Consider the following 13589-nt stretch of genomic DNA (forward strand, 5'->3'; position numbering starts at 1 on the left):
CCTACTTCTGAAGAAGGGTCTAGGCCTGAAACGTCAGCCTTCCTGCTCCTCTGATGCTGCTTGGCCTGCTGTGTTCATCCAGCTCTACACCTTGTTATCTCAGATTCTCCAGCATCTGCAGTTCCTACTATCTCTCCACCTTGCTGAGTAGTTTCAGTATCAGCAAAAGTAAATGGTCTCTTTGATATTTCTTCACTTGCAGGTCTGGAATGGGTGAACACTGAAACTCCTCTCCTCCTACACAAAGACCTTTGTGGTAAAGTGGTGATACTGGATTTCTTCACTTACTGTTGCATCAACTGCATGCACTTGCTGCCAGACCTTCATGCTCTAGAAGAGAAGCACTCTGATAAAGGTATTAGTAACAATGAATTTTCAATGGGAAAGGCTGGAAATCTTTATCGACTAAATAAGTTGCTTTACTTGAACCATTTTCTTTAGAAGCAACTGACCCAGGTTTGTGCCTATCCATAATATTTGTGAGCAAATGAAAAGCTTTAAAGTACAACATAAAACATTACTAAGGCCAATAGCCAATATGATGTTTTTCACTTTAGAGTTATTATGACTTGTTTGTCCACAATTTAAATGAAATTTATTTTGTAAGTGGAATACTTTTCCCATTTATGATCACATTTTATAGTTATTTAAGTGATTTGAATTGAGCCCATTAAGAAACACTGGCATTTTTGGTTGATAATTTTTCTTCTTACAGCTGCATTGGTAAAGTTTGTAAAATAAAGGCTGCTGTCTATATGTGTCATTTTAAGTATAAAAATTAATGATACAGTTGGTTATTAAATTTCGATAAAGCTCAAGTGTGTATATGCAAGAAATATTTTGGCCCCCTGTTGTCATTATATCGGATTCTAATTTCCACTGGACTTGCTATACAACAGCTTGTATTAATATAACACCTTGAACATCCTAAGGTGCTTCATGGCTGTACAGTCAAACAAAATTTGATGTGCCAAACAAGGAGTCGTTGGATTCCTTAATTAGCAATGAATTTGGAGATTTTTGGGTAGTTGATTCCTAATAATGCAGTTTTACTGATTTTAATTCACAATTTCCTAGGCATTTTAGTTTGGCTAAAATATTAGACTATAATCTGCCTTCAGAGCAGAGAGACATCATATCAATCAGAAAAGAGGATCACTGATCTTATAAAATCCAATGCTTCTTATGAACCAAGTTGTCATATACTGAAAGAATGCTCAGTAGATGTGACTTTACAAAGACCTTTTGAGATTTAACTTTGCGTGATTTCATTTTCAATTTTATCAGCTGCTTTGTTTTTAAGCAACTCAGACAGGTTGCATCATTGCAGCTTATGATACTGTTTATTTCTATCAAAACGTTTAATAAAGTTGTTTTCAGTACCCAAAGTAATGCGTGGAGAAGCATTTCAACCTTTATTTTGTTCTACATAGTAGTTCTATTTATGCTTTTGTTACCATTTAGAACAAATCAGCTATTTGTTCCCCTCAGAGGTTATGAAATATACTTATCTCTATTTAACTATAGAATCATGGAATTAATATAGCACCATTGTATCCATAATGATTATCAACAAGAGGAACTCTCATGCTCACTCTCCTGCCTTGACTCCATAGCCCTTCAGATAATTTGTTTGAAGGCTTTGATCACACTGTTAGGCAATGCATTGCAAATTCCAACCACTTACTGCATGAAAAGATTTTCATGTGTTTTTATTAACCAGCCACTTCAAATTACAGTCCTCTGGTTCTAGACTCTTCCACTAATCAGAACATTTTCTATCTATTCAGATCCCTCATGATTTTAAATACTGCTATCAAATCTCCTCCTAACCATCTCTTGTCCAAGAAAAACAGTACCAGCTTCTATCCACATGACTGAAGTGCTTCATCCCAGTGCTCATTGTTATTAATCTTTTCTAATGCCTTCACAGCCTTCTTGAAGTGTGATGTCCGGGAACTAGACACATTACTCTAATTGAGGCTGAACCAGCATTTTATACAGTTTTACATTTAACTTCTTTCCTTTTGTACTCCGTAACCCTAATTATGAAGCCCTATATCCTGTATGCTTTATTAATTTTTTTCCCAACCTGCCCTGCCACCATTAATTATTTATTTGTGTTCACCCCACATTTGTCAACTCCTGCATCTCTTTTAGAATTACAGTCTTTATTTTGTATTACCTCTTCTTGGTTTTCCTACCAAAACGAAACACTTCCCTGCAATAAAATTCATCTGTTTGTCTGCCTATTCCACTAGACTGATGACCTCTTGAAATTTTGTGCTATCCCCCTCACAGCTCACAATACTTTCATATCTTATGTCATCTGAAAATTTTGACATTGTACCCTATACACCCAAATCTTTCACTGGCTTTGCATCATTGCTCATGATTCATATCTACTGCCCACACACTGTGAAGGGCATTTTAAGTTGTCATGTGCTGATGTGGAGGTGACTGCTGTGTGCTTTTTTCCCTCTGGTGTTTTCCTTTGACAATACGAAATCATAATTTTTCAGATTTCTGTCCTTCAGTGTGTAGATTTTGGCACCAAATGCTCCAGCCATATACAAACTTGTTAAATCAATCTGGCAAAAATTGACCCTCCCAAGTCTACATTATTAATATGTATTAAAAAAGGGTCCTATTGCTGACCACTGGGAAATCCCCTTGTACACCTCCTTCCAGTCTGAAAAGCAACCATTTACCACCACTATTTCCTGTCATTTCTTCAGTTCCATATTCATACCGCCATTGTGCCTTTTATTCCAAAAGTTCTAACTTTGCTGACATGCCTGTTCTGTGGTACTTTATTAAATGCCTCTGGAAAGTCCATGTACACCACATCAACTGCATAAACCTTCTCTGTACTTCCACAAAATTAATGTGGCTTTCCTTGATTGCTTCCATGTTTTTCCAATGACTGTTAATTTTCTCCCAAATTTATCATTTCTAAATGCTATCTCACTGACAGATCAAAATTCTAATCACCATATCTGTGAATATTGTAACTATCTCTCCCCATCCTTATTGAGCAGTCTGCGAATTTTGATGTGGTTAATCATACCAATTTCTTTTAACATTCCTCCATCATCTGAGTAGATGGAATTACACAGTCTTGGCTCCAATCTTTGTGTTATATTATTTGCTTCTTTACTGTTTGTCTGACGTAGGAATCACGAGAATACAAAAAATATACAGTAAGTATTTAATGATTTATTACAATTTGAACAAGAACGTACAGATCCAGAGGCACATGAGCATGTTGACATACCTCTTGCTGTGTGAATTTACACTCACAACTCCCTTATCATATGAGAAATAAGAACACCTTCTTCGATGACTCTCCTTATAGTCTGTCAAAGTGATCCCACAAAGGTCAAAATTTTGGTAGTATTGTCACTATGTTGCACATGATGTTCTTCAAAATTCTTCAAACATAAGTCTCGGGGTGATTTCAATCTGCATATTGACTGGACAAACAGATGGACAACAGCAACATAGAAGATGAATTTGTAAAGTGCTTCGGGTTTATTTTTTAGCGAGGCATGTTGTACAATCTACTCAGGAGCAAGTTTTTTTTTGATGTAGTGATGTGTAGTGAGGTAGGATTAATAAATGATCTCATTAATAATCCCCTAGAGGAATGAGATTATAACATGGTAGAATTTCATATTCAATTTGAAAGAGAGTAATTTGAATCTAGACCAGCACCGTCAGTCTAAATAAGGAAAACCATCGTGGTAAGAGGTACAAAAAGAGTTGTCTAAAGCAGGCTGGGAAAATAGATTGGGGGATGATCAGTAGATGAACAGTGACAGACATTTAAGAGATTTCATAATGCGCAATAGAAATTTATTTCTGTCAAAAAGAAGTACTTGATGAGAAGGTGAACCACCTGTGGTCAGAAACATGGTCAAGGAGAGTATCCAATCAATAACCAAGGCATACAATGTGGTGAAAACTAGTCGTAGACCAGAGGATTGGGAATGTTTAGGAAAGAGAAGTGGATGTCTAAAAGCTATTATAGAGGGAGAAAATTGATTATTCAAGTAAACCAGCAAGAAATGTAGAAAATAACAGTAAGAGCTTCTATGGTTTCGTTTTTAAAAAACGAAGTGAGTAGCTAAAGTGAATGTAGGACCCTTAGAGGATGAGACTTGGAATTTGTAACAGTGAAAAGGAAAGTGGCAAATAACTTAAACCAATATTTTACATCAATTTCCACGATGGAGGACACTAGGAGTATTCCGAGGATGCCAGATAAACAAGGTGCTAATGGAAGGAAATTTCTTGAAAGAATTTCTGTCACAAAGGAATAAAGTATTTGACTAACTAATGACACTGAAGGCAGACAAGTCTTCAGAACCTGATGGCCTGCATCCATGGGTTTTAAATGTACTTGCTACAGAGTTGGTGGAAACATTAGTGGAGATATTCTCATTGGATTTCTAGAGGAAAACTGTTCGTGTAATTGCTCTGTTCAAGAAGGGAGGGGTTTAAAACAAAACAGGAAACTATAGGACAGAAAACCTCACATCTGTGGTTGGGGAATTTGCTAGAGTCCATTATTAAATAACAAATAGGCTGTTTGGAAAAGATTAACACAATCAAACAGTCAACATGCTTTTGTGAAAGTCAAAACATATTTGACAAATTTTCCAGTGTTCTTTAAGCATATAACAATCAGAGTTGTTAAATTACATTTATCCTTTTATTTGAATTTCCAGTAGGCATTTGATCGGGACTATATAAAAAAAAAGGAACACATGGTACAGGGGATAATGCATTAGCATGGATTGACAATCGGTTAACACAAAGACAGTCAGGATTAATGGACCTTTTTCAGGTTGGAAAGAAACAAAGGTACATAGAAGGTAGGAACAGGAGGAGGCCATTCAGCCTTCGAGCCTGCTCCGCCATTCTTCACAATCATGGCTGATCGTCCATCTCAATAGTCTAATCCTGCTTTCTCCCCATAACCGTTGATCCCATTCACTCCAAGTGCTATATCTAGTTGCCTCTTGAATACATTCAATGTTTTGACATCAACTACTTTCTGTGGTAATGAATTCCGCAGGCTCACCACTCTTTTTGGGTGAAGAAATGTCTCCTCATCTCAGTCCTAAATCGTCTACCCCGAATCCTCACACTGTGACCCCTGGTTCTGGACACACCCACTATCGGGAACATCTTCCCTGCACCAACCCTGTCCAGTCCTGTTAGAATTTTTATAAGTCTCTGAGATTCCCCCCCCTCATTTGTCTGAATTCCAGCGAAAATAATCCCAATCTAGTCAATCCCTCCTGTGTCAGACCCGTCATCCCCGGAATCACCCTGATAAACCTTTGCTGTACTCCCTCGAGAGCAAGAGCATCCTTCCTCCGAAAAGGATACCAAAATTGCACACAATATTCCAGGTGTGGTTTCACCAAGGCCCTGTACAACAGCACCAACACATCCCTGCTCCTGTACTCAAAACCTCTCGCAATGAAATCCAATATACCATTTGCCTTCTTTACCACCTACTGCACCTGCATGCTTGCCTTCAGCGACTGGTGCAAAAAAGATGCCTGGGTCCCGCTGCACACTCCCCTCTCCCAATTTACAGCCATTCAGGTAGAAATCTGCCTTCTTATTTTTTCTTCCGAAGTGAATAACCTCACATTTATCCAAATTATACTGCATCTGCCATTGATTTGCCCAACCTGTTGAGATCATGCTGAAGGATCTCTGCATCCTCGTCACCGTTCACTCTTCCACCCAACTTGATATCATCTGCAAATTTGGACATGTTACATTTTGTTCCCTCATACAAATCATTAACATATATTGTGAATAGCTGGGATCCCAGCACCAATCCCTGTGGCACCCCAGTAGTTACTGCCTGCCAATTTGAAAAGGACCCATTAATTCCTACTTTGTTTCCTCTCTACCAACCAGTTTCCTATCCATCTCAATACACTTCCCCCAATCCGATGTGCTTTAATCTTGCACATCAATCTCTTATGTGGAACTTACAGAAAGCGTTTGTCAAAAGTCCAAATATACTACATCAACTGGCTCCTCCTTGTCAACTCTACAGTAACTAAAAGTGCCACAGAATTTGTCCTTAGGCCTGAATTTTTTCCTATCTATGTTAGCAACTTGATGGAAGGGGTAATGTTGTAATGTATCTACATTGGATGATGGTGTAACGATAGATGGGAGGGTATTTTGTGATAAGGAATCTGCAATGGGATGTGGATAGGATGAGTCAGTGAGCAAAAACTTGGCATATGGAGTTTAATGTGGAAAAATATTTGTTTATGCACTTTGGTAGGAAGTAGAGATAGACTCAAAAAAGTGCAGCATAGGGGGAATCTCAGTGTTCTTGTGTATGAAATACAAAAAGTTTGCATTCATTTGCAGCAAGTAATGAAGAAGACAAATTGAATTTTTGGCCTTTATTGCAACGGATTGGACTTTGAAAATGGGAAGGTCTTGTTACACGGTACAAGGTGTTGATGAGGCTGTACCTGGAGTACCATGTACAATATTGTCCCGGAAGGGATATACTTGCATTGGAGGTTGTCAAAATAGATTCACTAGGCTGATTTCTTAGATGAAGGGTTGACCTTATCAAGCATGGTTAAACAGGTTTGGCCTTTATTCATTAGAAGTATGAGTGCTGATCTTATTGTAACGTAAAGTAATCTGAGGGAGCTTGACAGGGTAGATGTGGAGAAGATGTTTCCACTCTTGTGAGAATATTGAACTGGGGACATAGTTACAGAATTGGGAAATACTTATTTAAACCAAGATTCAAAGGAATTTCTTCTCCCTGATGATTGTGAATGTCTGGAATTCTGTAACTCAAAATTGTGGAGACTAGATCACTGAAAATATTTAAACCAGAGTTAGATTTTTTTGAAATATTGAGGAGTTAAAAATTATGAGGAACTGGCATAAGAGAGGGGCTAAGGAACCTGGGCAAATCAGCCATGATCTTATAGAATGGTGCAGCAGGCTTGAACAGTTGAATGGCCTACTCCTGCTTGTATCTCTTACGTTCCTAGCCCTGTTAATTTTTTGGTTATTAAAATCCTCTACTTTTTACTGCCTTATTATTCTTCCTGGTCTCTTAAAATTTGAATACATATTTGATCCTCTATCTCTTCCTGACTGGAGGTGAATAATATACATCCAACTGTGTGTTTGCCTCTTTTGTTTTTTTTACTTCTACTCATATGGCTCCATTGACACAGAAGCAGAAGTTGCTGGAGAAACTCAGCAGGTCTGGCAGCATCTGTGAAACATTAACTCTGCTTTCTCCCCACAGATGCTTCCAGACCTGCTGAGTTTCTCTAGCAATTTCTCCTTTTGTTTCAGCTGTCCAGCATCTGCAGTTCATTGTTTTATTTTGGCTTCGTTTGTTGATCTTTCCAAGGTTAAAAAGCCCCTGTCATTGCTTTATTTGATTCCTTCCTTCACTTCTAACCCTACTGTCTCATATGAATGCCCTCTAAACAGGAATATTGAGCAGCCAATCCATCCCATCTTTCAGCCAAATCCTGGTCAAAGCTATGATATCATAATCCATGTGCCTATCTGTGCCCACAGCTCATTGCTGTCATACCTCAGGCTCCTTGCATTCAAATATATTCCATTTTGTTTGCTAAATTCACTTCTTTATCCAGCCTACATTCTGTCTGCCTTCCAGACTCATCTTTTAACTTCTACTTCCATCTCAGATTTTCTTCCCTCTGAACTAGTCAGGATCCAATTCCCCTGCCCATCCAGTTTAATTCTGCCCCAACGGCATTAGCAAACCTCCCCACAAGGATGTTGGCTCCATTCCTGTTCAGATGTAACCCATACAACTTGTACAGGTAGTTCTCCTATAACGCGATAGTTGTGTTCTTGTGTGACATCGCGCTATAGAAAATCACCTTAGAAAGTTGCGTTATAGGGAAATCACTACACCTGTACAGCAGAAAGTTCGCGTTATCCAAACAGTGTCTACTATTCATCAACTGCGTTATAGCCAATTCGCGTGAACACAACACATGTTATAGCAGACCTACTTGTACAGTTGCCACGTACCCAGAAACAGTCCCAAACTGGTTGACAAGGTTAGATCTCATAGAATCTATGGAGAGCTAGCCATTTGGATACAAAATTAGTTCGAAGGAGACAAAGGGTGGTGGTATTGGTGGTGGTGGAAAGTTGTTTCTCACTCTGGCGGACTGTGATCGGCAATGTTCCACAAGGATCGGTGCTGGGTCCACTGCCTTTTGCCATTTATATAAATGATCTGAATGTGAACATAGTAGGAATGGTTAGTAAATTTGCAGATGACACCAAAATTGATGTTGCAGTGGACAGTGAAGAAGGTTATCTCCGAGTACAATGGGAACTTGATCAGATGGGCCGAAGAGTGACAGATGAAGTTTAATTTAGATAAATGTGAGATGTTGCATTTTGGTAAGGCAAGTCAGGGCAGGACTTGTACACGTAATGTTAGGGTCCTGGGGAGTGTTGCCGAACAGAGACACCTTGGAATGTAGGTCCATAGTTCTTTGAAGGTGGAGCCACAGGTAGACGGTCATAAAGAAGGCATTTAGTACACTTGCCTTTATTGGTCAGTGCATTAAGTATAGGAGTTGGGATGTTATGTTCTGGCTGTAATCGACCATGCTTAGGCCAGTTTTGGAATACTGTATTCAGTTCTGGTCTCCCTGCTACAGGAAAGATGTTGTGAAACTTGAAAGGGTGCAGAAAAAATTTACAGGGATGTTGCCAGGTGTTGGAGGGTTTGAGCTATAGGGAGAGACTGAATAGGCTGGGGCTATTTTCCCTGGAACGTCAGAGGTTGAGTGGTCACATTTTATAGAGGTTTATAAAATCATGAGGGGCATGGACAGGGTGACTAGTCAAGTCTTCTTCCCAAGGTACGGGAGTCCAGAACTAGAGGGCATTGGTTTAAGGTGAGAGGGGAAAGATATATAAAAGGGACCTAAGGGACAATGTTGTCACGCAGAGGATGGTGTGTGTATGGAATAAGCTGCCAGAGGAAATGGTGGAGGCTGGTACAATTACGACATTTAAAAGGCACCTGGATGGATACATGAATAGGAAGGGTTCAGAGGGATATGGGCCAAATGTGGCAAATGGGCCTAGATTTATTTAGAATGTCTGGTCAGCATGGACGAGTTGGACCAAAGGGTCTATTTCTAAGCTGTACATAAAGCCTTCCCTCTTGCACCGTTTCTCTAGCCATGCATTCATCTGCTCTATCCTTCTATTTCTACACTCACTACTGTGTGCTGCCAGGAGTAATCTGGAGATTACTGCCCTTGAAGAAATTTCCTACCTAACTCCCTAAAGTGTGGTTGCAAACTCATTTCTCTTTCTTCTGACATCATTGGTCCCAACATTGACAATGACCTCTGCTGTGCACCCTCTCCCTTCAGAATGCAGTGCAACCATCTGTAACAGCCTTGACCCTAGTACCTGAGGATGCAATATGCCATCTTGGAATCATGTCTGTGATCACAAGCCCCCATCTTCTGTTCTCGCTAACAAATCTCCTACCACTGTTACCCTTCTACACTTCTTCCTCCCTCCATGAGCTAAACTACCCTCTTTGCCATGGCCTTGATGTTGCTGCCTTTAACAGAGGAACAGTCATGCTCACCATTTTCCAAAGCCAAAAAAACAATATGAGAGAGATGCATTTGGGGGGATTCTCTCAACACCCGCTAGGTGCCCTTCTGTCTGGTGGCCGCCCATTCCTTAAGTTCAAACAAAAACCGAAAGAACTGTGGATGCTGTAAGTCAGGAACAAAAACAAAGTTGCTGGAAAAGCTCAGCAGTTCTGGCAGCATCTGTAAAGGAAAAAACAGAGTTAACGTTTCGGATCCGGTGACCCTTCTTCAGAACTCAGAAATCACTATTTCACTGCCTAGACAAGTAGCAGATGTTTCAGATTTTTATTTTCACTGAAACACATTTAACTTGCATTCCATTTAAGATTAAAGCTAGGAGAAAAGAATCTTTGTCTAGTTACTTTAACTGAAAGTTTCTTCCTTATCAAACAATTTGAATTTCTTTAAATGTCACAAAACATTTTTAAGCTGAAATTATATGGACATATATTTTAAAGCATGACAAATAATATCATGTGGATCAGTTGTTTAGATCTATTTTTGGATATACTGATACAATACTGATTTGTAATTTCTTGAACAAAATTTAATATGTTGTGGTATTATTTGCAAGTGTCCCCATGTTCCTTAATGCAGTTTGCTTGTCTTTTTTTAAACTTAACAACATTATCCATTAAATAACAATTTTGCTGTTTCCATTGTTGTCATAGATAGTAAAATAAATCCAATCTTTTGGGATTGCTGAAAATATATCCAAATGATCTTCAGAAAGTAAATAGAATAATGAAACAAATGGGATTTGGTAACTCAGCAAAGGTTAATCTGTGATGAAAGTTGCATACTGTGATGTGTGTGATTTATCTGTATTTTAGTATTTATTAAAGTTTGAATTTGAGCTTGTGGCATGTGGGTTTTGGTCTGTGTTTCTGAAGGGGTTTAATGATTTGACTTGCAAGTATTTCTATAGTCACTGATTGTTTTTAAAAACAATGAGAGAGAGTTTTTGGTATTTAATGTGGTGTTGTTTGCATTGGGATAGTTAGTGGTGAATAAAGTAAACAATGTAGTGCATTAGGCTTTCAGAAGATTCTGGATTAGATTGTTTTTATTATTGGGGAAACACCCATAGCAGTTTGCCAGGTTTTGTAGAAGCCTTGCTTGAAGCTGGATATGTAAAACATTTGCTCCTGAGAAAGGAAGATCGTTTAGAAGTAGGTTATCTCAGTGTGAATTCAATTTTAAAGTTATGGACCAAAAGCGTGTATTTAAAACTTGGAAGGGGTATTTGAAGCTGAAAATGTCTAAGCTCAATTGAATGAAGACTCTAAGAAGAGGCTATCAGATTCTCAAGAATGGAAATTGAAGCCACAGTTGAATTAAACCTGTTAGACATGGTAGAGAGGGAATTCTGTTTGGTGTGAGTCCTGTAAAAGAGTGCTGTTGGGATTAATGGGAATTTACAATATTTTACTGTGTTTGAAATTCTTTAAACATATATTGTTTGTAATTATTTTGGTGTATTCTATTTTATCTTCATTTATTGTGCATAATAAACTTATCTTTCATTGTTAAAACCAAACATGCAGCATTACACACTTTAATTGAGTGCCCCATAGTAAAACCGAAAAAAAATGTATCAAGCCAAACTTCAGTCTGGGATCTGACTTATCCAGTAAGAACATCAAGCGGGATCATAACAATACAAATCAAGTATAAGGAGATCCAAGGTACTGTGTACCACCCAAATTGTTTGCAATGTCATCTCAGACAACTTGGTGCCATTAATACTAAAAATAGACAGCTTGCATTTTGTAGTCAATTGAAAATATTTTAAAATGTAATGACTATTTAATTGGGGAAGAAAAGTACAAGATAATGAACTGTAAGGAACACTTCAGAACAAAATGCAGAGAAATATTCACCAAATTAAATGATGTGGAAGAAGTTATTCAGGACTGTAATTAATTTTGTACTTCAAAATATACATGTTTGTGTATAAAACAATATTTAGTTGTTACATGAATTCACATCTTTAAGTTAATAACAGGAATTGCAGCGTTGTTGCATGAAAACGAAAATCAAATCCCTTTAGGCATATAAATCTGCTACTGAAATGCCACTCAAATTTTAAACCATTACTAGACAAAAATTTTCAGGGATTCTTAAGCACTATCTATCTAGATTGTCTGTGGCAAAAGGAGACAATGCAAAACATTATCGGAACTTTAGCAATTCCCTTCTACATAGGGCCATTCCCCATGATATGAAGCGTTACATGATGCTGAGCTCCTAAAGATCCCTTGACTATAGCAGTACAGAAGAAAGGAGATTACTAAACTGGGAAAAGGCTCCAGGATTCATTCTTCAATCAAGTGGACCTGAATGTGGAGCATCAATACCAGAAACAGTAACACGGGACTGATACAATTTGCGATTTCATTCATATCACTTGGGATGTTAGCTGTGCCCAATGCGTAACTCTGTCTAGTGCAGCTAGGTAATTAAGTTTCTAAGTTTCAAATGCACATTTTGGACAAGAGTGCGTGTGAATGTCTTATTTATTAGTGCTCTATCTTTTAACTGGTAATTGTTAGATCAGATAATTCGACTTGTTTGTTGTATACCTTCTAGCATTTCTTTTTTCAGCATTAAGAACATACATAAGAACACAAGAACTAGGAGCAGGAGTAGGCCGTCTGGCCCTTTGAGCCTGCTCCGCCATTCAATAAGATCATGGCTGATCCTTTCGTGGACTCAGATCCATTTACCCGCGTTCTCACCGTATCCCTTAATTCCTTTATTGTTCAAAAAAAAACTACCTTTTTTTTAAAAACATTTACTGAAGTAGCGTCAACTACTTCACTGGGCAAGGAATTCCATAGATTAACAACCCTCTGGGTGAAGAAATTCCTTCTCAGTTCAGTCCTAAATCTGCTCCCTCTAATCTTGAGGCTATGCCTTCTTGTCCTAGCTTCACCTGCCAGTGGAAACATCCTCTCTACTTCTATCTTATCTATTCCCTTCATAATTTTATATGTTTCTATAAGATCCCCCCTCAATCTGCTGAATTCCAATGAATATAATCCCAATCTACTCAGTCTCTCCTCATAAGCCAACCCCCTCAACTCCGGAATCAACCTAGTGAACCTCCTTTGCAGCCCCTCCAGTGCCAGTACATCCTTTCTCAAGTAAGGAGACCAAAACTGCACACAGTACTCCAGGTGTGGCCTCACCAGCACCTTGTACAGCTGTAACATAACCTCTCGGCTTTTTATTTCAATCCCTTTAGCAATGAAGGACAAAATTCCATTTGCCTTCCTAATTACTTGTTGTACCTGCAGACCTACCTTCTGTGATTCATGCACAAGGACACCCAGGTCCCTCTACATAGCAGCATGCTGCAACTTTTTACCATTCAAGTAATAATCCTTTTTACTATTACTCCTACCAAAATGTATGACTTCACATTTATTTACATTGTATTCCATCTGCCAGACCTTTGCCCACTCACTCAATGTATCTATGTTCCTCTGCAAAGTTTCACAGTCCTCTCCACACTTTGCTTTGCCACTCATCTTAGTGTCACCTGCAAACTTTGACACCCTACACGCGGTCCCCAACTCCAAATCATCTATATAAATTGTAAATAATTGTGGTCCCAACACCGATCCCTGAGGCACACCACTAGTCACTGACTGCCAGCTAGAATAGCACTCGTTTATCCCCACTCTTTGCTTCCTGTTAGTCAACCAATCCTCTATCCATGCTAATACTTTACCCTTAATGCCATGCATCCTTATCTTATGCAGTAGCCTCTTGTGCAGCACCTTGTCAAAGGCCTTTTGGAAATCTAGGTACACCACATCCACTGGGTCCCCATTGTCCACCTCGCTCGTAATGTCTTCGTAGAATTCCACGCTCGTAATGTCTTCGTAG

General features: G+C 38.7%; 1 protein-coding gene across 2 annotated transcripts in view; it reads left to right on the top strand.

The window, feature by feature from the left end:
* nhlrc2 (NHL repeat containing 2) overlaps nucleotides 1-13589 on the top strand; it is an 87063-nt gene that overhangs the window by 10791 nt on the left and 62683 nt on the right. For both annotated transcript variants that reach the window (XM_048609050.1, XM_048609051.1), the window contains exon 2: nucleotides 203-355. In XM_048609050.1, coding sequence (XP_048465007.1) covers nucleotides 203-355 — 153 coding nt within the window. The remainder of the gene's footprint in view (nucleotides 1-202; nucleotides 356-13589) is intronic.

This window comes from Rhincodon typus, chromosome 20 (assembly GCF_021869965.1).
Source record: "Rhincodon typus isolate 14 chromosome 20, sRhiTyp1.1, whole genome shotgun sequence".
Classification (NCBI taxonomy): domain Eukaryota; kingdom Metazoa; phylum Chordata; class Chondrichthyes; order Orectolobiformes; family Rhincodontidae; genus Rhincodon; species Rhincodon typus.